Source organism: Lissotriton vulgaris, chromosome 5, assembly GCF_964263255.1.
Source record: "Lissotriton vulgaris chromosome 5, aLisVul1.2, whole genome shotgun sequence".
In the NCBI taxonomy this organism is placed as follows: Eukaryota; Metazoa; Chordata; class Amphibia; order Caudata; family Salamandridae; genus Lissotriton; species Lissotriton vulgaris.
The window spans coordinates 754,845,801-754,872,197 of record NC_141693.1 but is presented as its reverse complement, the minus strand read 5'-3'; the positions used below and the strand labels follow the sequence as shown (position 1 = coordinate 754,872,197).

At 43.8% G+C, this 26,397-nt stretch overlaps 1 protein-coding gene across 2 annotated transcripts in view; it reads left to right on the top strand.

Moving 5' to 3' along the window:
* Nucleotides 1–22,002, top strand: part of LOC147711508 (tyrosine-protein kinase STYK1-like) — a 346,279-nt gene extending 324,277 nt beyond the window's left edge. For both annotated transcript variants that reach the window (XM_086922199.1, XM_086922198.1), the window contains exon 10: nt 21,517–22,002. In XM_086922199.1, the coding sequence (XP_086778325.1) occupies nt 21,517–21,724 (208 nt within the window). In that variant the 3' untranslated portion in view covers nt 21,725–22,002. The remainder of the gene's footprint in view (nt 1–21,516) is intronic.
* The last annotated feature ends 4,395 nt before the right edge of the window (nt 22,003–26,397 follow it).

Genomic DNA, 26,397 nt, shown 5'->3' with positions numbered 1-26,397 from the left:
AGTAGCCTGTAACTCACCAGGGGCATTTATTTAAAAAAATCTCTATTTGAATGTATTATTTCCAGATATCATCAAAACCACAGACAGGGTCATGTGTGATATGCTCCACTATCTGCAGCTGTATGCTAGTATCTAGAAGATTCAAGGAGGTGCAAACTACATAAAACGTGAATGGCTCCAGCTAGAGCCTCCCTGTGTTCATCAATCTGGTGTAAAACCACGAGCTTACTAAATCTACATTTAAAGTAAATAGCCCCCTCAGTTTGTTTAAAAAGGGTCACCCGCTGCCTGGCAATTCTCCTTTGTCTTCAACATCTCCTTTGCTCTGCTCCTGGGATGCACATCCTCCTGGCTATAGCATGAAGTGCTTCCATTGTGAAAGCTTGCTTAGAATTTGGGATGAGCGTGTATGCTGTGTGCCTGCTTTCCCCCTACTTCCACTTGATCATGAATTGACCATGTAATTTGCTATTTTTGCAAATATTCACAATTAGTAGTTGTTTGGAACATGTAATTTGGGAGTCAATTGGAAATTGCAGTCACAAATTAAGTAATCCTTTCATTTTCGACTTGCTGTGCAATTTTTGAGAACCTTGATCTTGTGACTCTATCACACAGTTTCCCCTCATAAAAACGTTTTAAATCAGGCCCTTTGTATCTTCTCATGAGTTTATTAATTAATACGCACTTTCGTAGTTACTAGTTTGATCAAATCCACAGTGTGAGTCTTGAGTTTTATTGTAAAAAAAAGATTTTGGTTTTGTTAATCACCATATCAATATCCATGTTTTTGATTCTTTCTCTGCTCCATCATCAGGGTTATTCATGCATACAAAATTGTTGAGTAGATCTACTGAAACCCCCTGCTGTGCCTCAACACCTACACAGGGGGTGGAATGTTGAATAACTCATCTGGTAGGATTCAGATGAAAATGGATGTAGAGTGAGAAAAAAAACACTGACTGGACCTTACTTTCAGAGTGGATCATCACAGGCTAGGGACAATATAGGACAGTCTTGATACAGGTGGAATGGTTAGTCACTGACTGGCTGCAGGACAAACAGGAGACCACTGCTAAATATAAACCAGAGCAACCTACATAAATGTAGGAGCAGGGTACGCTTACCAATTTCAGCAGAGGTGTGTGCTATGACTAGCACCTGGCAGACCAGTATACCAGATGGGATTTAGAGGACACAACCGCAAACCAGACAACCATGAGCTAAGATTAGAGATACCTAAGGGTATCAAGCACAACCAAACAAACACAATTAGAAGTGTCTACCTAATTTGAAAAAACCGAGAACAGAAACTACAACAAATGTGAGGGACAGGCAAACTGGTACGAACGGAGACCCAAAACATCAATGATTGGTTGCCAAGACACATTCTCCATGTTAAAGTTGCCTTATGTATTATCACTACCCGAGTACCCCGGAAGTGTATTGTAAACTAAGATATGAATATCTCTGGCTTTTAGTCAGTTAGGGATCTAGTTTCACTCTCTTTTTAGTTTCCCCTGTCTTGTTCTCCACTATCTCCAATCCTAGCTAGTCCTATGCCCAATTCCCTGACTACTCTGGGCATTAATCCTGACAAACATATTTAATCTCCAATTACATTTTCATGGTTATTTCCTCAATCCATTGACTGCAATATTACTGCTAGAATAAACAACTTTCAAAATGTTTCCCATAGGTACCATACAACATTATCCAATATACAGTCACACGTTCTTTATTATTGTCTAATCCAGAATTTCCCAAACTGTGGGTTGTGGTCGCAAGCCTATTTTTGGTGAGTCTGGAAAGTCCCAGGAATAAATAAAGAGGCTTATAAATTCTGTTTTTATCTTGTCACATTTGTTGGTGTTTCAAAGACAGATGTCAAATGTCAGGTAGCTTGCACTTTTTAACATGGGGATTGGTCTTTCGTTTTCCTTTTATGACTGCACATTGAGAGGAACTTTTACAGTGAATTATGTGACAATCATGCTGGTGTACAGAGCGAGTGAAAGGAAAGGCTGTAAGATTTTGTTTTCTTTACAACACACAACAAAGTGTCTGCAAAAGAACAGAATGCATTCAGCAGTCAGGAAAGCTAAAATTATTTTTGTAATTCTGAAGTATGCTGGAATCAGAGATTTTAATGGGATCAAAAATCAAGACACTTTACTTGGTGATGCACAAATTAAACTTATTCACAGAAACTCAATGTCTACACAATATCATTTGTGTGGTATATAATTTTATCAGTAAAACTGTATGTTTGTGAAAATTTAGCAGCTATTTCAATTGAAATATGCTCTCTGTATTTGACAATGCGCTACAACACAATGCTTGAGTTAATTTCAGAAATCGCCCAGCCTCATGTCCATTAAAACAAAGCATCGCGATGGCCCGAGGCGGGTGCTGATGCAATATGATTTCTGCCCAGTATGTCAAAGTGAAGAAATTCAATGAAGCGCGGGAAAACGGCGGGAGTAACTATGACTCTCTTAACCTAGTCTGAGTTGTAGTGGCCTTTACTTCCGAGTGGCCCCGCTGGTAACTGCCTCTATAGTGCTAGACTCTTCGTAGAGAAGTCCATAGAGACAGTCCAAACAAGGTTTATTCATGGCGGCCAGTGTAATAGTGAGAAATTGCAAAGCAAATTAACACAATTGCAGATGGGGGTAGTTCCTGGAGATTAAAAACCCATTAAGATGGCAAAAGGAGGTGCTTTCTTTTACAGATATCATTAACCTCTTCACCAAATTTGACCACCAGGCACCCGCTTCAAAAATGCAACAAGCAACAACGTTTCAGGTCACGATGTAGCACTTAGGTCACCCTCCTCACCAAATTTGACAACCAGGTACCCGCTTCAAACAATGCAACAAGCAACAACGATTTAGGTCACAATATAGAACTTAGTTCACCCTCCATAGCAGACAAAGACACAATTATAGACCTAAGCAAAAACCATCGAGTTTGTGGCCTCCTCAGCCACAAATGGCATTATTACACCCGACTTTGAAAATGTACCTGATGTTTCCGAGGTCAGCAAAGAATTGAGTACAAAGAAAAGTGATTACACAAAGAAAGTCACATATTGGAAATACCCAAACGAAAAGTATAAATGAGACTTGTGTGGAGACATATTGGGAACTTTTAAGAACTAAGAAAACTTGTCTCTAACAAGCATAAAGGCTTCTATCTCAAAACCTATAGCTAAAAATGTGACAAAGGAGCCGAATACCACAATATTGCATGGCATTATGCCAAATGTGAAGGAAGACCTCAAAAAGGAGAGCTGCAATTTCTGTGCAGCTTCTGTGACCTCAGATTCGGAACAAAGATTGGAGTTTCACAACATGCTCGGCATGCGCATCCAAGAGCACAAAATGAGACTAGACTAGCAGCTCTAGCAAGCAGCAAACCATCAAAATTATGGTCACAGAATGAAATACTCCTTTTAGCAGAATTGGAAAAAGTGTTTTAGAACAATAGAGAAATATTAATGCGCTGATGGTTCCGCATTTTGACAGTAAAACTGAAAACAAATTGCAGAAAAAAGAAGAGATAGAAGAGATAAGAACAAAAAATCAGCAAAGGATGTACTGCAAGCATCCAATGTCTCTGAGAATGACTCTCGCGATGAACCAGAGGTTTCAGTGGAAGTAACAACGGAAAGTAGCAGAGACTCTATCAATCGAAAATGTGTGCCAAAAATCAAAAACTTTCATGAGCTGGAAGATAGAAGTCAAAAAGTACACCACACACGTAAAGCACCACAATGCTGGTGTGGATCTAATGGATGAGATAGTGACTTATATCTCAGAAAACACCACTGATATAAGTCCTGTACCAGCAAATCATAGAGAACCAGCAAACAACCTCAATAATGAGCCTATGAACATTGCTCAAGACGAGCACCAGAATGCCTCAGTAGAAAACAAGATACCAAAGAAAGACAAGAAAAATGGAAAGCTCAATCGGACACACAAGAAACTATGCAAAAGCTAAGGGCAGCTATAAAAAATTCCAGGCAAAGACAAAATGAAGATTTAAAGGATAATCACTGATTGGGTAGAAGATGCCAATTGCCAAATCAGTGCTGATGAAATCTTCCAATATTACAAAGACATAATTGAAAAAGAAAAAAAGAAAAACCCTAAATTCATCCCGATTGACCGGATATAGGATGAATGGGAAATTGCCAGATTGTGTAAAGAAATTACACTGTTCGAAATAACTGATGCCTTCGAGGACTCGGATTTAAAGAAAGCAGTGGGGCCTGATAAGATTGGCCTGAATTACTTCAATAACGTGAATAACAAGCAACCAAGACTGCTACCCAGAATTGTTATTATCTTGGTTATCGGTGAGAAGAGTACCAGAAAGTATTAAAAAGAACTTGTCAATATTGATACATAAGAATGTACCAATTAGCGAACTTAAACAAATCAGTAATTGGCTACCAATTACCATCGATACTGCATTCATCAAGTTATTCACAAAAATACTAACTAAAAGACTCACATTTTCTGTTTAATTGAATATGAGACAAAAAAGCTTCATGAAGGTGAGAGTTTGTCTAAAAAATCTGACTCTTCTGCAAAATATCATAAAAGGGGCATGAAAGAACAGAAACTCACAAGCAGTAGCGTTCATAGATATCTCAAAAGCCTTTGACTCTTTCAGCCATGGTCACATTTTACAGAGTCTTCCAAGGCACAGAGTTCCATCATACTTCAGAGACATAATAAAAGACTATTACGCTGACTCAACAAAATTTTTCAAGGTAGAGAACAACAAAGCAACTCCTAAAACAAAAATGAAATCTGGAGTTAAACAAGGTGACTCTTTATCCCAACTGCTATTTAACATTGACATGGATCCTCTGATCGTTGATCTTCAGATAGACGGCAAGGGCTGCACATTCAGATCTAATGGTCTCATTGAGCTAATCACTGCTCTAGCTTTTGCTGATGACATCGCAGTGCTCAGCAACACCGGAAAAGGAATGAGTACAAATCTGATGATCATTGAAAAATTCAGTAAAACAACAGGATTAAAACGTAATGTGAAAAAGACACATGGACTTTATATGTCACCATAAAGATAACATCCTGATTAACAACTGTAAACCATGGCAATTTGAAAAACAAAATATTGAAAACATTCATCCAGGAGAAAGTGAGAGATACCTTGGATTGAACTTTGATTCTCACACCAGCCATACAAGCAACACCAAAATGAATGAGCTTATTGTTAATTGGGCTACAAAACTTGATAATCTACCACTTAAGCCCTCACAGAAAATAGAAATTCTGTGTCAGTACTTGATCCCCAAACTGTCATTTAAATTAGAAATGACAGGAACAGAAGCTAAAACTTAAACACTCTGGATCAAACAATAAAAAAGTATGTCAAACATATTCTACACCTACCTGCATACACATCTGATGGTCTCTATTCGAAAAGATCCTTTGGGGGCCTCAGCATACCAAAACTAAGTACAACAATTGGTCTAAACAAAGTCAATTGTCTATTATATCTCAGGGCAGCTCCAGCTCTGTACATAGCTCATTCATCTATGTATGCAGGAGAAGTAATCAATGAAAAAATTGATAACATCATCAAAACACACAAACTCAACATTTAAGATAGTAGGGGGCATATTATCAAGGGGGGTTGTCTCCGCTGTTTTGGCTTTAAAAGCCAATAAAGCGGAGATAAAATTATCTCCCTATTACCTAGCTGTCGCTAACACCAGTTAGCGACAGCTAGTAGGAGATTGCGACCATCTTGGGCCCCATTTAGCATGTCAGAGAAATGTATCACTAATGACATGAAAAGTGGGCGTGCCAAGATGTTAGCGACTGGAAAAAGTCGCTAACATCGCTATCTCCTATTACCAACACTTGGAGATATTCGCGCTAAGCGCGAATATCTCCAAAAGCTAACACCTGCCCTGAGCAGTTCTTAGTCATGTTATCGAATGGGAGGTGGATAACATGGCTAAGAGCATTAGCTCGGTAATGCATGAATATCGCTGTCTTTTCAGCGATATTCATGCATTGCGGCCGAATTTTATCGCATTTGCGATGAACCTTGGTAATACCAAGGTTTATCTGCGATAAAAATCGCCGCAGGTCGGCAATAAATTTTTGTCTCTAACCAAGCAATAGCGATAATTATCGCTATTGCTTGGTAATATGCCCCTAGGTTTCTTAGTTATCCGTTGAATTTGTTAGCAAAATATGATTGGAGAAAAGAAGAATTTGAGAAATGGGCAAATCTCCCTGTCCAAGGCGATGGTATAAAATACTTAGCAAGTAATCCAACCTCAGATTTCTGGATCAGCAAGCTTAACAAAGTGAAAGAAAATCAGTACATAGCTGTGCTGATGTTGAAAGCAAATGTCTTGTATACTAGAGAAACCATCACTAGGGGAAGAAATTCTACATTTGCTACATGTAGGTACTGCAAAGATGTTTGCAAAACAATTTCACATATTTCAGCTTCATGTCCCAAAACCAAGTACATAAGAATAAAAAGACATAACAATATTTTGGAATTGCTCATTCATAGAGCAAAAGGGTGTGGGTGGGTGGCATATAGGGAACCTCATGTTAAGAATAATAAGGTGAACTACGAAAACCAGATGTCGTGTTTACCGAAAATGGTACAGCTGTAGTGATTGATGTTTTCCTTTGTTATGAAAACTCACAAAATACCTTTATTAGAGTAAAGTTAAATACTATCAGGATCTGTCACAGCAAATCAAAAATCTTACCAACTGTAACACTGTAAAATGTTGTGGCTTTATTGTTGGGTGCCGTGGTATTTGGCCTCAATGTAATGATGTTGCTCTGGCTGATCTAGGTCTGCAAATGTCATTCCTATTCAAGAAAAATATTTGCCTGAATACTTTAATGGACACTCTTAAAATGTGCCAAGTAGTCATGGACAATTAAATATCAAGCTTATGAGATGTACACTATCTTGCAGCACACATGTCACCCTTATAAAAACATTGTTTTAAAATGTTGATTCATTAATATATAAAATGTGGTTAAACAGTTACATAATAGTTTATAGTTGACACAAGAATTAGTATAGATGTGAATTTTCTAGAATTTTTATAGATGTGCATTTTCTAGTTAGATGTGCAAGTAATGATGTGTATTTTTATGGATGTGTTCTTATAACAATTTAGATACAAATGTGTTCATCATAATGATCAAAATTAAGTGAACCAAGAATAGGTCTCAAATAATTACATACACATAATCACTACATACCACGCATTGATTATTGATGTCCTGCTAATCATACTTTAATTTCTCAGGACTGTTCATAGACAATTTTCAATTGTTGAAATAGTGCTGGAGGGTGTACTGTCTCTGGCCTATACGTGATCCAAGTTCCAGTGAGGACAGTTTTAAGTGTGGCTGTACTCTGGAGCAAACAAATGTATTGTTGGAAGCAAAACTAATTTGACGTTGATGGGCAGCATAATAACCCAGAATGAGCCATCACGTGGTGGAACAGAACTAGCCAAATGCCTCATCATCTAATTAGTGACACGCATGAATGGATGAATGAAATTCCCACTGTCCCTCCCTACTATCTAGCGAAACCACAGCCAAGGGAATGGGTGTGGCAGAATCAGCGGGGAAAGAAGTCCAGTTGAACTTGACTCTAGTCTGGCACTGTGAAGAGACATGAGAGGTGTAGGATAAGTGGGAGACCCTTGGGCCGCCGGTGAAATACCACTACTCTTATTGTTTTTTCACTTACCCGGTGAGGCGGTGGTGAGCCCCGTGGGATTCTGGCTTTTGGCTCCAAGTGCCCGGCGCCTGCCGGGGGCGACCTGCTTCGGAGACAGTGGCAGATTGGGTGTTTGACTGGGGCGGTACACCTGTCAAACAATAATGCAGGTGTCCTAAGGCGAGCTCAGGGAGGACAGATCATCCAGTGGAGCAGAAGGGGTACAATCTCGCTTGATCTCGATTTTCAGTATGAAGCTCTGCTCCTAGGCCACACCTCCCCTCAATGGGATCTTTTGAAACTCCGGATAGATGCAAAGGGTGAGCTTTGATCTGCTAGCTGGTGTAATGTCCCCGAAGCACCCAATGCAGTACATGGTTAGCTGAATAGTGATCTTTTCATTCAGCCATGACAACATCTCTGTAGAAGGAGCACACCACTTGCTTGCAGTCAGTTCCATGATTTGCTGCTGCTGAGAAAACATTGCTATTAGGTACTGTGCTAGACTCTGACATTTTGACGTAACACATAGGTTTCTCTTCAGAATCACCAGTAAAACTAGGACTTTACATGGTTTATGTAAACTCACCACCATGTAGCCTTTGATCCATGAAACGCAATCCTTTGACTACACATACACTACCATGTTTCGCCTTCAATTCTTTTGCTCGCTACATGTCAGACCTTTTCCACTGGAACAGGGGCCTAGTGAACCCCCCTCTGTACCAGCTACAACAAGGGTTCTTAATGGGCCTCTTCTGTCTGCAGCTCCACAGGCAAAATCTCATTGTTAACACTGGAATGCAGAGGAAATAGAAGAGCAGCAGAAGCAGGAAAAACAACTCCAGGGTGGCTAGTATAGGGAAAGAAAGCAGGGATATGGGCAGGAAGGGGGAAGTATGAGTGAATGAGCAGGTGGATGAATAAGTATGTGTTTGGATAGGTGGATGAAAAAATGAGTGAATGATAGCTGTATGGAAATGGGAAAGGATGGCAAAGTAAAGGGTTGGATGGATAGTGGATGGACAGGTGAAAGGATGGCAGAGTAAATGGATGGACTGATGCTTGGATGGCTGGGTGGATGAATAGATGAGTGAATGGATGGGTGTCTAAGCGAATAAACGGATAGATAGCAAATTTGATGGATTGATGGATGAATGGCAGAGTGGATGGATGGATAGAAGAGTTGATGAATGGATGATGAATTAATAGATGGATGAATGGACAAGTGGATGGATGACAGAGTGAATGCATGTATGGCAGAATGGAGGAATGTATGGCAGAATTGATGGATGGCAGAGTGGAATGGTGCATGGCAGAGTGGATGGCAGCAGAGTGGATGGATTGATGGACAAATGGCAGATTGGATGGGTGTTGGAATGGATGGATGGAAGAGTTGACAATGGAGGGTGGATGAATGGCTGAAGGGTGGATGAAGGATGGATGGCAGAATTGATGGTAGAGTGAATGGATAGATGGCAGAATAGGTGGAAGGATGGCAAAGTGGGTAAATGGATGGATAACAGAGTGGATGGATGAACTGATGATGGATGGCAGAGTGGATGGATAGAAGGATGGATGGATGGAAGATTGGGTGGATGGATGGATGGAATGGAAATGACTGAATGAGGAAAGAATGAATGGATGACAGAATGTAAAGGTGAAATAGTGGATAGCAGTAGGTAGAAGGAAGGATGAAATAATGAATAGATAGATGCATGGATGGAAGAGACAAGGAGGCTTTTCTAGGGAGAGTTTGGATCATTTGCTTTGTTTGCTTGGTGACATCAGTGCTTTAATTCGAAGTGGGGGCCTTTTTAATTTTCTGGCTGCGCCCCTGCGCTGGAATGCCATACCATCAGCCATTCATGCCTCAAACATGCTCCAGGACTTCAAAGGTACATTGAAAGAACATCTGTTACAATAAAAAATACTACATCTGTATGAAGGATACCATTTAAAACCAAGAAATGTCATTAGTTAGACATGATTTTTAGTGCCTTCATACTACATGGTCTCATTGCCAGATACATACATAGATATTGGCTAATGTTACCAAAATCAATCTGTTAGTTTCACTATATATGTAAATAATTCAAACTTCCTTGATGTACGTACCATCACAAAGGCTATGTGTAACATTTGAGGCCAAGTAACTAGAGATGCTGTCATTGGAACTGGGGAACCAGGTTCGAATCCAGGCCTCAGCTCAATATCTGGTGATTCTGAGCAAATTACTTAATTTCTCTCTTGCCTGAAAAAAATGTGTAACCTATGATTCATTTGTAAAAAACTCAGATGACCTTGTGCCAAGTGTGCACTATAAAAAACTGCAAAACATGTTTGTTTTTTTAAAACAATTTTTTATTAAGTTTCTTCAGTCATCTTATTAACAATCCAACATTACAGTCAGGACCATTGCATCGATGATCCAATCATTAAAAATATAAATCAGGAGTATCCATTTCCCAACAACCCTCTCCTAGCCCCCTCAACCGCTTCCCCCTCTACTCCCACCCCCCCTAGTCAGTATGCCCTCTCCTACCCCCCCAATTAAATGACAGAAACCCTTTGTGCTCAGACATCCAACTCCAACCGATGGATGACTGCAGCATCGTCGGTCTTGGAAAACAGGTGGTTCCATTTAGCTATTTAGGTGTGCTCTGAGCCCCCACACTGATTCCACAATACTTCTCAACCTAGTGCGTCTATGCTGACTCCTGTCTGCATGTGTCCAGGTGTCCCCACCCCCAGTATGCTCCCCCGTGTTCCCAGCCCTGGTCTCTGGTTCCTGGTATGCCGGTACGTCCCCTCCATCCTTCTCGTCAGCCTCCATTGGTGACTGGAGCTCCGCCACCAGTGCACCCCACGCTCTTGCTGCTTCTAGTGCCTTATCATTGGAGGAGCGCCTGGTTAACTGTAGACGGAGCGTCCCTTCGCTGCTCGCCCAATAAAAAAAACTCCCTCACCATCTCTGAAAGCTAGGTCCCGCTCTTGACTTCCAATGCATGGTGAGTTCCCTTTTTGCCATTATCAGCCCCAAATCGTACAACTTGCTAGTAATTTTTGTGGCGGGTGTGTTTCCCGGTTCTACATGTCACCACTTCCGTCCAAGAAGAACCCAGTCCCGCGCAGGACCAAAACATATGATCAAAATCAGCACCCTTCACGTTACACCGGGGGCACAGCGAATGAGTTCCCCCAAAAGTTTGTTGAATTTTAACCGGTGGTAAATAAGCCCTGAGCAACGTGAAAAATTGAACTAGTTGAAACCTGGCGTTGCGCGTACCTTTCCAGGCCCTCCTCATGAGCTGTGGCCATGTCGTCTCAGGTATGGGCTTCCTAAGGTCCTCCTCCCATTTACTCTTTAGCCTATCCAGGGGTGGAAGCCCCTCCATTGCCAGTCTCCTATATAAAGAGGTGATAGCCTTGAATGTGCCTGCGGCCATCGTGACGTATTGACAGCCCAACGATGTTGGGGGCTCCAACATTCCCATCTTCCACTGTTTTTGGATTCCCGCCACAAGGGCAGCGTGTAGTAAAAAATCTCCCCTTGGTAGATCAAAGGTGCTCTGCAAATCTTGGAAAGGTAACAGGACGCCGTCCCTATATAAGTCCCCAATCATGTGGACTCTGCGCTCCTCCCAACCTGCCAGGGCTGACCAGTCTCCACCATGTGGAATGGCAGTGCACATGCCCAAGGGAATTTCTGGAGCGTACAGGTCCGGACACCCCGCTCGTTTCTGGCTGCGCAGCCAGCATTGACGGATGGTGCACTCCTCAAGAGTGAGTTGGTCCAACCTACGTTTTTGCTGAAGCACTATGAATGACAGCACGTGGTGAGGAATAACTCTACCCTGCGGCCCATCTGGGCCTCTAAACTCGCGCGGTACCACATGTGTAAGCCACTGCAGCTGCGCCGCTAAGTAGTACCACTCGAAATCTGGGACTGCCAACCCCCCCTCCTCCCGCGGTCGCATCAGGGTGTTCAGCACTACTCACCTTCTGCCAGAGCCGCAAACAAACCCTATCACCATTGTCCGCAGCGTCTTGAAAAAGGACACAGGGATCCATACTGGCAAACTACGGAAGAAGTACAGCAACTGTGGGAGGACCACCATCTTTAGGAGCGCTATTCTCCCAGCCACCGACAGCGGAAGGGTTCGCCAAAACCCCATGCTACCTTTGATCCCCCTCATCGCACCACCTACATTTCCTTCCAAAAGGTCAGAGTGGGCATGGTATATGCGAACGCCCAGGTACGGCAAGCACTCAGACTCCCAACGTAGGTCCTCCAGTGTCAAGGGCTGTGGGCCTTCCGGAGTTAAGGGAAACAGACAGGTCTTAGTCCAGTTCACCCGCAGTCCTGATAATTGGCCAAACTCCCGGAGAAGGGCCCGAGCACCCCGCACGGAATCCTCTGCATCAGCGAAGTACAATAAGAGGTCCTCCGCGTACAGGGAGACATAATGAATCTCTCTGCGCAGCAAAACCCCCTCGTAATACCGTCCCCGTCAAGCATGCGCTGCCAGTGGTTCGATCGCTAGTGCAAATAATAGAGGAGATAAAGAACAGCCCTGATGGGTACCTCTCTCTACCTGGTACGCCTCAGATATGGAGCGCCCGGTGCGAACCCTGGCTGTAGCGGAGCTGTATAACAGCTGTGTCCAACGTATAAAATTATCTCCCAGACCAAAGTCCTTCAGCACCCGAAACAGGTATGGCCACTCCACACTATCGAATGCCTTTTCGATATCCACCGATAGCACTACCACTCCCAATGAGTCCTCACCCCTCTCCCCCATGATCCGTATCAGCCGCCGTATGCACGTCGCAGTATTTTGAGCGGGAATAAAGCCCGATTGATCCGGGTGCACAAGTGTACTCATATGATCTCAGAGCTGAATGGCCAAGATCCTGCTCAGCACCTTATAATCCACCGTGAGCATCGAGGGTGGACGGTACGCTGATCTAGAAGTGGGTATTCCGCTCCTCTTCAGCAGTGGCACTATGATCGCCTCTCTGGTGGACTGCGGCAACCTGCCCAATTCCCACGCCTCTCTGTATACTGTGCGTAACTGTGGCGCGAGGAGGTCTATATATGTTGCATAAACCTCCCCCGGCAGGCCGTCAGCCCCCGGTGTCTTTCTTCTGACCATGTGTTGAACTGCTACCCAGATCTCTCCCAGCTAAATAACTGCACCTAACTTGACACTATGCTCCGGTTTCAATCGCTGCAACTGTGCCACTTCCAGGAAAGTGTCAAGACCATTAGGCGGCACCTTCATCCTACTCTGGTAAAGCGATGTATAATAATCCAGAAATTGATCATTGACCTCTCTCTGTGAGTAGACCAAACACCCAGTTGGCGTGGCTAGCGATACTATTGGGGTTCCCCTGACAGCTGAATTGGCCAGCCAGGCAGTAGCGTTCCCACCTTGTCGCTCTCAGCATGCGCTCGACCCATATGTTCTCTGTAGTCAAAGCAGCGAAGCCGCTCTACCTGAGTGACCACCTTCTCCCGCGCCGCCATTACCTTCTCCCGTCCGCCCGCGGTCGTGTGACACTCTTTTTCCGCCTGGCGCAGGCAAGCCTCCTCCTGTTCTATGTCGTGTAACAAAGTCTTACGCGTCCTCGCCGTGGACGAGAAACACATTCCCCGCACCATAGGTTTGAAGGCATCCCACTCATAAGCTTTAATCGTCGCTGTCCCTGAGTTTTCTATAAAATAACATTTGATTCCCTCCCTGACCTCGGCACAAAATACTGGGTCTTCCAACGCCATTGGGTTCAGTCGCCATGTTGGGACCGCCTGCCGCTGCAGCAACCAGAGGACTGTGATCAAACAAGGGTTATGATCCGAGATTGTCCTCATCAGATATTCACTATGGTGCGTGAGTTCCTGGGCTCCCGGGGTACATAAGATGCTATCAAGACGTACTTGTAGGTCATGGGGTACCGAATAGAATGAGTATTCCCTATCCGTGGGGTGATGTGTCCACCAGGCATCCGTAAGGCCCCATTCCTCCTGCCATTCTCGCCTCGCCTTAGCCACTCTACGTACCACTGATTGGGCCAATGGGGGATGAGAACGATCTAACTCCACATCCGTAACAGAATTAAAATCTCCCCCATAAACACTGTGCCTACCAAAAAAGACGCCAACCTCCCAGAAAGCCTTGAAAAGAAAGCGGTTTGTTCAGAGTTTGGAGCGTAGACACTGCAAAATGTAAAAACTCTGCCTTTTGGGCCATCAGCACCGCCACAAATCTCCCTTCTGAATCTACCATCGTGTTCATGGGTTGAAAGGGAACTCCTGCACGCACCCAAATCAAGGTCCCCCTGGCAAACACAGAGTAAGTGGTATACAATAGCTGTCCCCTCCATCTCCTCTGCAGCGCCCGTCCCTCAGCCTGGTCAATGTGTGTTTCCTGTAGAAAGGCCACCTGGATCCCCCTGCGGACTAAATATGCATGTACTTTATAAAGCTTCCTCATAGAGTTCAGCCCTCGCACATTCCGGGTGATACATTTTAGTCCAAGTCGGGTCGCCTTAAGCAGTCATACAACAGAGCACAACCCAGCACATCCTAAGGGGCACACTGACAAACCCCCACAACTCAAAACATCCCCAACTAACCCTCAACCCACCCTTCCCCAGAACAGGCGACAAACCGTTGTTACCCATCCAAACCCATTCCCCGCTGATGGTGATACTCTGGTAGCAACCAGAATCTCACAAGATATGTGAGGTAGAGGAGGTGACCCTACACTAACCGAGCTGGACAACAATCGCACCGCCTTTGCGTGTCGGTCAGGTCTTGTACATGGAAACCTCCTCATCCGTGCCTGCATGATACTGTTCAAGCCATTGCCATGCGTCTTCTGGCGTGTCAAAAAAGGTCGCTGCCCCGTCTACCATCACCTTCAAGCGTGCCGGAAATAAAAGGGAATACTGCACACCCTCACCACGGAGAGCCCTTTTGACCGCTAGGAATGAAAAGTGGTTCCGTTGAACCTCTTGTGAGTAGTCAGGGTAAAGGGAGACTGAGGCATTGTCCATTTTATATGGGCCAGACGACAGGGCATTCCGCAGTATGATGTCACGGTCCCTGAAATGCAACAGACGCGCAAACACAGGACGCGGGGGATGACCTGGCGCTGGTGGTCGGGCTGGCACTCGATGGGCCCTCTCCAACGTGTAGAAGTGTGTCAGCCCCTCAGGGACAAACAAATCACTCAGCCATGCCTCTAGATAGGAGACCATATCAACCCCTCAACTTTTTTGGGTAGGCCCACCACCCGTATGTTATTGCGCCTGTTGCGCCCTTCTGCATCCTCAGCCCTCCTCTCCAGCAGCTGTACTCTGTGCAATAGGTCGCCCATCGTGGCATCCGTCGCCTTTTGGGCCGGTTCCAGCTTTTCCAGCACCAGCTCTGTGTTTTTGACACGGTCAGCTAGCTTACCATGATCTGCCCCTAGTAATCCTAGGCTTGTCGACACCTGCGCAATATCATGGCGTAGCGCCTCTTATGTGTCCGATATAGCCTTGAGGATCTGGTCCATCTGTTGTTGTTGCAACCCTGTGGTTAGGCTTCCGGTCGAGCTCTGTTCCTGATTCTCGGGTGAGTCCTCAACCTGGTCCGCCGGTACCACCCCCGGCTTCTGATGCGGTTCCCCATGATCCAGCCCCAGGGCAGAACGCCAGCACCCAGAGCAAAGGCCCAGGACCTCCAGCTACCCTCTTCGGGGACAGGTGTCTACCCACCAGCCACCCCCCGTTGGGTTCGTGGGGGCGGGTGGCCAGTGGCCTCACAGGGTGGCCCGCAGTCCACCAGGTACCAAATGGAAGCCAAAGCCGACGGTCGTCACAGGCCAGGAAAGCGACTTCTCCAGTTACCCGCCCTTGGTGTTCCAAGGTCTAGCTTCCCCCTGCCGCGGTGGTGTTCTGGTCACTGCAGTCGCCCTCTATGCAGCTAAGGAGTACCTCCCGTGAACGTCGCAGTCACTGCTACAAACTGTATACCAGTTATACTGCGGCCATCCTCAAAAGGGCCCGGGTCCGCCCTCAAGCAGGCCCACGGCCCCAACGCTGCAAAGTCGGGTATGTCCGCAAGATGATGTCCTACAAGGCGGGGGCAAGTGAAGCCGCCGCCACCACAGCACCCTTCTCTTCTGCTGCATGGCCGACTCTGTCACCCCAGGCCTTCCCCACTTTGTCCGTTCGTCCGGGGGCTGAGCCTTCAATCACCAGGCCTTAGTTCACTGGGAGGCTTCTTTATTTGGTATAGTTCTACTGTGGCCCCGGACTCCCCTCTTTACCGGCCGACAGGGAGCGAGGGCTCGAGAGGGCGTTGTTCAGATTAGGGCCCTCGCAAAGTTTACGCTGCCTCGGTCTCCTGTTATGTTCAGGACCACCCCCGCAGCCGCCGATAACAGGCCCCCGGATCAGGGCGTTGACACCATAGCGCGTCCCGCTATCCAACAGCGCCGACTCTCAGCTGCAGGACCGGCCGCCCTTTGGGATGGCGCCTCCTGAGTCGCTCCGCGCTCCTCACCCTTCAGGGACTTATTCCGTGGCCTGCAGTACTCTGGGCATCTCCCTGGTCATCGCCGGCTACACTGCTTGGTCCGCTCCCGCCGGTGAGTCCGCTCAATGCGTGGGCAGCGCCCATGCTCTACTCCAATGTCGCGCCTCGCCGTCACCAGAGTGCTCTCCTTCCCCGATGGCCCTGCGGTCACTGCAGGCCGGGGATGTGAGGCCTGCCACCGGCCGAGATCAAGAAGGCCGGGCCCTCTGGGTGGAGCTGCACCAGTCGCCTCTCCCGCTGCAGCCGGGACCCTCCGTTCACACCCAAGAAGTGCGTGGGCGCCTCTCAGCCCTGGGGGGCCCTCCTCAGGACGCAAACACCGCCAGGGGAGTCACTCTAGCAGGATAATTATCGAGACCGACACAGAGCTTTCAGCTCACACATCCATGCTCGATGGCGCTCAAGCCACGCCCCCAACTGCAAAACATGTTATGCCATTACCAATAGTATACCATTGGAGCCTTAATCCAGAGGCGAGTATAATTCCAAGGTTGCTCTCAGTGTGCCAGAATTCAGCATCTTCATGCCAGGACAAGCGCGCTATAGCGGGGGTAGGCACCACTATGCCTTGGACTCGCCCAAATGCTAGAAATTAACAAAATTATTCTAGGACAATTATTACACTAGCATTGAAAATCAGCATGGCATGGATTTCCGCATTATGGCAAGTTTTAGCACCATTATGCTAAAGTCAGCCTTGTCCCATGGTAGGCACCATTGAGCCATGGATGTCCACAATTCACCAGAAACCACCATCATTATGCTAGGACCATCCATATATAGATGTTGGCATCACCATGTGATGAATGCCAACTATGTGCCACAAATTGACACAGTATACAAGAGCCATCATTTTATCAGTAATGGGTATCATCATGCTATTGAAGTCCGCAGTTGGCCATGAATCACTGTCATTATGCCAGGACAACCATATACTGAGATGGGCACTATCATTGATGTTCATACTATTCAGCATTTACCATTAATATGCCGAGGCAAGCATTATCCATGGGGATGGCCCCAGTATGCCATTATTTAGCACGGTGTTGCCAGGGCCTTCATTATTGCTACAGTGGGCGCAGTCATGCAGTGACGTCAGACACTATGTCAGTACCTACCACTATTATTCCAGAGCAAGCATTATACTTTAAGTGGATATCATGAGGCAATGAATGTGCACAGTATAAGAAGAGTTACCCCCAACATTCCAGGGTGGGCACTATTCCAGGGTTTGGCATCAGCATGAATACCTACATCATTCATCATTGCAAGGTCAGCAGTGTAATAATCGTGTGCATCTTGGCTTGGATTCCCACAGTAGCCAGGAATTACTACCATTATTCCATCAACAGAATTTTATCAGGGGTGTGTTTTAATGCTTATAATCTGGCAAGAATTACAGATGTTTCATCAGTGTCAATATTTTCCATGCTCATGACTAACATACGATGGATAGCCATAAAATTTCAGGAATTACCACTATTAGGAAAAGGCTAGGATTTTACCATGGAGGGCACTATCATTCTATGGGTACCACCACTATGCCAAGGATTATGTCTATTATGCCACAGCCAGCCTTATATGATGTGTGAATAGGCACAACACATATCCATAAACTCACACATGCACATACTTACACATGAACTGACACACACACACACACACACATGCACACACCCATACACAACATACCAGCGTTCACGTAAAAAAAAAATATATATATATATTTACTTTCCGGTGACCGGTTTCATGCATCATGCTCCAGCTGATATACCTCTCCCTCACAATCTTTGGCACTGGGTATCGGTCCGATTGTACTTCAGTCCTTATGTTACATACACAGTGTGAGTGACAGTGCAAGGAGTGAGTGAAGGCCCTGCACAGTAAATCACTCTTTAAATCACTCTTTAAATGTGATGTGGTGTTTGCTATTAGTCCTAGAACTATGACATTAGCTCTCTGTTGGGAAACTGTGGGACATATTTCTATCTTAAACAAAAGAGAGTGAGCCTAATGATTTACTGGTGTCTTGGTGTATCAGTTATCTACCTGAACCTCTCAACCAATATTGGCCACTGCTGGTGTTAAGTGGTCACTGCTATGGTGTAGTATCAGGCGGCATCATCATTAGGTTTCGCACCTAAGTACTCACTTCCCTAGGTGAGTACTGCCTCCTCTTGATGGAAGGTACTAGTGGGATCTATGTTGTGAAAGATACAATAACCTCCTATAGCTAAAGATTTATGTTTAATATAAGTGCAGTATATAGGGGTAAGATTAAAAAGTGAAGTGGTGATGTTGTTTGGATTTTTAAATTGTCCTTAGCATCACTTGTGTACAGTCAACATGTTCAGCCTCTATTGGCCAAAAGGCCCCAAGCCTTCATCAGGGCCTACTTCAGAGATGAACAGATCCCTTGTTGTGATGTCTAGGTATGTGCTGATGTGTCTTCATACAGATAATGAGGGAGAGGTGTGGCGCCGTGGCTAGGGCGACTGACTCCGGAATCTGGGATCACAGTTTGATCCCCGGCACCAGTGGCAGGTTAGCCCAGCACCATGTGACTCTGGGCAATAGCTTACTTAATCTTCCAGATAGCGCCTAGAGACCCTTACGGGTGATTGTGCGCTTTACAAATGTGGATTATTATTATATTATTATTATAATTGTATTGTAAATAACAGCAGCTTACATTGAGCCTGTATTTGTTGAAGAAAAGTGCATAGTTAATAGACCAGTCATATCTTATTTTCTTTTTTGCATTATATACAATTTCAAATAACCCAACATAAGTTTGCATGAGACTCCCTCTTGGATTAGTCAATTTGTATGTGTATATATAACCGTATATTTTAGGGAGAAGGAGAATAGTGGTTAAAAATCCTGTTGGAATTGTTAAATTACACATAAAAAAGATGGGGTGAAGAAGGAAGGAGGCGGCAGGTTCCTTAACTACTAACTACCCACCTGGTGAAATTATTTATACATACAGCAAGAAGAATAAGTATATACTTGTGGCTTTACAGTCATATTTAGGTTATACAGAGCGTAAAACTGTATTTTACCTTTTTCTTTTCCTCTATCCGCTTCATAGGTAATGGGTGAGGAGAGGGTGTTGTGACTCTTCGAAAACATATAAAATAACATATGCCATATTCTGCACAGTGTCTAAGATCAGTCATCTTGTGGGACATATTTTCTAGCTACTTCTCTCCAACAAATCTGAGTTTCCGGTATCAGGAAACTAAACAAACTGTGCATGTCTGATGGGCAGAACTTGGACCACTGGACCATTATGCATGAACAGTTTCCTATTTTCCCCATGAAATTACTAGAGTCTGGAGAAGGGCCATAGAGGCAACACTGCACACCACCATCCCTTTTGAATAATGGTGGGGAAAGAGATGGGGTGCAATCCGAATGCCATAATGAGTGAGCTGCCTCAGCCAATGGTGAGTGAATGTAGTAGCTTCCAACCTGCTACTGAAAGGCAATGGCAAAGAAAAAATTCCATGGCCCTTTTTAACCTTTACACAATACTTAATTTTTTAATACCTTGGAATCTGGTTACAGCAAAGGTTGTATGACACCCAGTACTATGTCAAGATTTGCCAATGATCTCCTGCGTTTTACTTGCAGGTTTAGGAGTCTATCTTTGCGCCCACTTTTGAGAGTCCGCCATGCCAAGATTATATATCTAATAACATAATGATGTAAAGTCAGGTCTCTCTCTTGGAAAAAAATAACTAATGAAAGGGAAAGTCTAGTGCTGTGTGTTTTGATTCAGATGAACTACTTCAATAGAGGTATTAGTCCAGAATTCAAAATAGCACCAAGCTGGTCAAGGGCACATCAACAAGTTTTAACCTGCTTTATCTCAGTCTGGCATGCCCGCAAAAAGCATGGATAAAAACGTATCTGATAAAGTGGGAAGTAGGGCCATATGGCAATTATGTAAGACTCTGTCAAGAATGGCTGAATATCAATGCAACGGGTGTTTATTCCACAATCGGATTTTCAATTTTCAAATTCGCTGTTAAAAAAAATGGATCTGGTCTTGGCCGCTTCCCTATGACCTCAATGCCATAGCATCAAAACCTTTTATGCGCTCTATCAGAAAATACAAAAATTAGGATTTTCAAAATAAGCATTGCTCTGTCATTGCTTTTCTGATCTCGCCAGTCGTAAACTCTTTGTGCTTGTGTGCTTTGGCCATAGATGCACTTTGGATGTAGCAGGAAAACGGTGGGGAGTTCATTGGGATAGGTTTATATGCCGTTTTTTAAATTAGGTTACCGGAATGCTTGTTGCACCTAATGTTTTATTGTAAAAGTATGGAAGAGCCAAGGAAAAAGCAATTGTTTAAATTTGAAGCCAGTTTCACAATCGAAAATGAAGTCAGACTTACATAGAGGTTTCTGAATTGAGATCGAATGTCTATTTGTAAATCTGTAGCCACATTTTTAATTGACTTCAATGATTTGTGTTGACACATTTGGTATGTTGTATGCCTTTTAATGATTTGTATAGATGCGTGTGGTTTGCTGTATTATTGTTCGTTTTTGTAATTACACTTTTTGATATAGTTTATTTTAGAACTTAAACAATTTTTCCACTGCTCATTACTTCAGTTAAGGTCATCTTGGCGGAAAAAGCCAAATAAGCCATAGAATTTCATGGACTGCTCTGTGTTTAAAATGTGACTCGCATCTTAGAAATCTTTGAAAAATTCTTAGCTTTTCATGTTAACTAATATTACACTTTGACATCCCCTCCAGCCCCTCTCTCCTTTTTTTCTGCTTAAATCGGGGACAATTAGCTGTTCTGACCTTACTTTATTCTCAAAATTGAAATGTCTAAGAAAGCGTGAGGATTCCAGGCAACCTCCCAGCTGGCAACTGACTCCTCCTGTTATCCACGTTCTGGAAGTCATTTACATCCACATCTTTTGTGTAGGGTAGTATTTAGACTTCCAACAAAGTTAATTGACCCTCACTATTCTAGCCTTATGTTTCATAACTTTCATTCCCAAAAATCTAGCTGCTGCTCTGATCTTATGGGTAGACTTTCTCCAAGCTTCTCCAGTTCTTTCTGACACCAAGCTTTGAACTTTAGGAGAAAGGCGTACCTGACAGTGTTGCTTTTCTGTCCACCTTTAACCACAGGTTTGACGTCATGAGTAGCTGCTGGCAGTGGAAATCTCGAAAGAGGCCAAGGTTTGCCGAGCTGATTGAAGTGCTGGATTCCTACAGAATTCACGCGGAGGACAAGAAACCGCTGACCGCCACACACACCATGGACCTCAGCTGCTATGGGCTTATAGCGGGCCTCGACTCGCGACGAGATGCAACCTCACAAGTTTGCAACTTGTGATCAGCAGACTAAAAACTTGACTGTCAAAGCAAAAGTACACTTTTCATACAGAGGATTTGAATAAGAACAAGCGACTCTCTACATTGTGTCCTCACCTTAAGCAGATGAAATAGGAAAAATGCAAGATGTCAACTGAACGTCAAGATCTGTTGAGGAGTATGGTTTACCTGAGGAGTGCTTTCTAGACATTTAGTATTAAAATAATTCACTCCTCCCAGCCTTCGATGTGATGATTGCTTCTGGCCATTTTTTAAAATATTAAATACTGCTAATCCACACATCTTAGTTTCCAAATGAACCTTCTTTTTCAAAGAATCTCTATGTGATATACACATAACTAAGGGTGTGATAAATCGTGAAATTTAATGAAGTGCCATAAACCTTTTGCAAAATGATTCTTTCACAGACAACTGATACTTACATTAATTTTCTATGCTAGAGCGCACGTTGTCAGATACTGACAGGAGACTAGTTCGAGCAGAAAACATCTCTTGGTGTATCATTTTCTACATGAGCCAGTTTTTTGCGTGCAAAGTTGTGTAAAGAGATATAACGTAAAATTTGGGAATTAAGCGTATTTTGCCAGCCCAAATTTGATTTCGCCCATACCTATGCATACTGCACCCTTTGTAGTGACATGTTCCAAAATAGCACCTTGGATTATAAATTACATTTCGAAAGTTACCAAATAGATCAATAATTTCAAAGATCTCATCCATTTTTTAAGTCATGTATGAGAGTGATTATTATTGGTTTAATTAAAAAGTATGTTGTTCTACTAGGAATTTGTTTTAATCCACGCGCAGATTTAAATGTAGTAATCTTGGACGTGACTAGATAGTGCGCATGAGCCCTAACTAAAGGTGGTATGGTTGTAGTTTACAGGCCGTTCTTGCCAGTTCCTTTGAAAAAGTGCATCTCCAAAATATATTTAAAATGTCTTGCAATTGTAAATATGTTAAATATAATGTAACTGTGTAATTCAGATATGTAGATACCGAAAGCGCCCAGATATCCCTAGGGGTGACAGTGTTGCGCTTTACAAATGCTGTTTGATTGATTGATGAAGGCATGTTCAGCATCCCATCGCATCTTAGCTACATTTGCACTATAAATACCAACGCATACATACTTGCAAGGGATTGAATCCTGTCTTTCACTGCAGTAAATCTCCAACAGTGTTTAGAATAGGAATTAATCTGAAAAAGTTTGCAAATACTTTTCTCAAACTATCCTGGTCACCCTTGAACCTTCTCTCGCCTCCAATATAGAACAAGCATTTGCAATGCAATAGGTCTTGCATTTTTGGGAGTTTAAGCTATTGGCATTGTGCATGACAATTCCTTTTATTTATATGTTTTGGTAATTAACATATAAATAAAAGACATTGTGATGTACAATGCCAATAGCTCAAATTCTTGTAAATGCGAGCCCTATTGCATTGCAAAGAAGAGGCCGTCACTGTCCCAGGCTGCTTGGAAAGTGAAAGCGCGCATGGCACGCTGAATATTGCTGGAAAGCATGTCATGCCTGCAGTAGGAGAAACTACTTGAAGAAAATAATGCTTACAGACTAAAAAAGACTCACATGTAACAACCGAAGTAAAAGGGCCCGTCCTCATGGGAGGTTACAAATGAAGACAAGGCGGTACAAAGGATGAACTAACAAGCTCATTAAAGAATCAGAAGCCAGCATTTATGAAGGACAACAACAGAAGCCAATGACAAATATAGGCAGAGAGGGGGCGGGTCTTCTATTTCATACTCCAATACAGCATGGCTCACAAAGCAGCGCATGCGCTGCGTAGGCTTAACCTCATAAGTGCTGCGCCTAGTCCAACGGCCGACGGCACCACTACCTCGGGAGTGCTGCCGTCGGCCGTTGGACGTTCGAACCTCACCTGCGCAATGGAACGTTCATCACTGAAGCTGGACGTTCCATAGCTGCTAAGGTGTTAACATAAAAGCTACTATGCCAATGTAAGCATTACCTAGGAGTGGGCACCCTAATGCTTTGGATGCTCATCATAGGTCAAGAATTACCACCATAATGGCATGACTGGCGTTTGCTCTTAGTGTGCACAAGCATGCAATGGAGGGCAGAATGAGTGCGCTAATGCTATTAGTATCAACATTATATATACTATCACCATTATGCCAGGGCCTGCATTAGGCAACGGGTGCCCCCTGCCATGCCATTGAAGCCCATATTATACTATCAATAGATAGTGCATACCCCTATCACTTGTTGCTTTCAACTACACATGCATGCAAGGAATGATGTGGAAACTATCAAAATTAAACACAAAGCACAAATCGAAGTAACATTATTTTTGTTAGTAGACACAGGCATACACATCTGCAAATGTTTTCTTACCCCAAATCCCAAACACCCCAAAAAAAAGTTACGCACTCATTGCACTTTCGGCCAAAACAGAGAGTGCCTGAGTTCTTATATCTTTCAAAAATGCTTGTGGAGTCCCCAACAGTGTGCAATAATGGTGCAATATACTTGTTTTGTGTGTATGGTTCATGCGAAGTACTTGTTTTGTGGTTTTGTTATTATATTGTTATAGTTGTTGTGCTGTTGGTGTTATGTCATTATCATGCGTTGGTATTTTAATATGGTGTTGTGTTTTGTTGTTGCACTGCCTAAACAGTAGTGAGTATGATACACAGTATGGGAATGCAGTGTTTTGTTGGCGTGGGATGTTAGACTGTGGTTTATTTTGGACTGATAGGTGTATTTGGTACTATGAGCTTCTAATGCTGTGGTAAATGGTGGTGGATGGTAGTATAAATATAGGAAGAGATAGCACAATGGTGATGGGGTGTGGCTTTGTGTTCTGCTTTGTTGTCGTACAGTGATGGGGTAACAGTAGCAATATCACTGTTACTCTAACAATGTTGTATGGCACTGATGGGTGAACTAGAGGTGTTCTGTGGTATGTTTCTAGTAGGGTTGGTAGTGTGGTTTCCTTGGGTTCATTGTATGGGGTGTGTGTGGGTGGGGGAAAGGGAGAGTGGGAGCACAGGAGTATGATTTAGTTGGGGATGTTGTGTAGTGATAGGAGTAGCACTAACATCATGTCTATTCTAGCATTGTTGTTTGCAGTAGTAGTTCAGAGTTGAGGGAGAGTTGAGTTTATAGTATTCGCTGGGGTACTGTAGTGTGGTGCGGATGATAGTGAGGTACTTTCTGGTGGTAGTGGAAGTATAGAAGGGCCGTATAGAATTGGTATGTGGCAGAGTCCGAATGCTGAGTCGTATTGCAGTTCTATGCTGTTAGTGCCATTGAGTTTTGTTAATTCTGTTATGTCAGCGATAGTTCAGTGAATTGATAGTGATAAAAAGTGTTATGACCCATTACACTTTTAAGATGTGAAGTCATCTTTTTTGCCATTCGTTCATTGAAATGGAAATATCCCAGATGGAATATTATGCCTAACAACCAAAAGCATGTGGTGAGAGAGAAAGACACTTCTGCCTTGTTTCAGAAAAGTGACAGAGATGGCTGGGACGCTGATGTAAAGCTGGCTACAGCTAAACCTAAACTCAGAGGGGGCTTCAGAGCAGTAAACATCTTTCACCTCCTGCTATTATTAGCTGTTTGATGGGTGGCGTTTCCATTATAATGTATCTGAAAGCACAGCTTGGTCACTTTCAGTACTTTATCTCACACATACATTGGAACCACAAAGCAGACCATTTTTAGTTTTTTCACTACAGCAAACATTGTTTATTTTATTAGATTTTGATGGGAACATACTGAAGCGGGCTTGCAATCCACACTCACTAACGTGGCATAATTGTTTTTTATTAATTTTAGCCGTTCATGGGAACATGCTGCAACCGCTTCCGTTATACTGTCTAGTTTCACCAATGAGCAGAACATGAGGTCTGCTAATTTACGCATTTATGTGTTGTATTTAGTTTTAGTAATTTTTTTCTTTTGCTACTTGTATTGCTGCTCCTTTATTATTATCATTTGATAGCAACATGTGATGATACAAGGGGGTCGAGAGTTTGCACAGCATGTCTATTTGCATGCTGTACTTTGGTTTTTCCACTTTGTGTAAACCTCTTCTATTAGACATGCATATGGCCAGTTATAGTACTTATTCTTAAGAGTTCACCCATTGGAATAGGCAATATACAGCCACATATAGTATATTCTTTTGTGTGGTGTTCCAGAGGTTAAACAGAGAAAGCCAGTAAAGGTGATGTAATGCAGAAGTCAGACATATTTGCCGTACCCAAGCAACTGAATGTCGCTGCCCGTGTCCCACGCAGGGGGACAAGTCATCTCAGCTAATGACTTGATTTAAAATTAACCCTTTAGTGAGGTACAGGGGGAACACAGGCCGCAAAGTGAAGTGTTGCAGGGAGGCACACTCCAAGATAGGGGTATCTCACTAGGTACCCCAAACCATGGTCTTAGAGCTTCTGGCTGGTCACATGGGAGTAATTACTGTAAGGGGTCTGCCGCTTCTTCATTGGGTTATTGCCAGCAATAAAGTGTCATTCTGAGCCTTAATGCCACCCATAATGCACCAAAAGGATGGAGATGTCACACAGGGTAGTTGAGACCTGGGCGGACATGGAGGGGGGCGGCTAGCCCTCGTTTGGCAAGGCAAGGTAACTATCGACTCTTTGAGGGTAGCTTAACGTTTA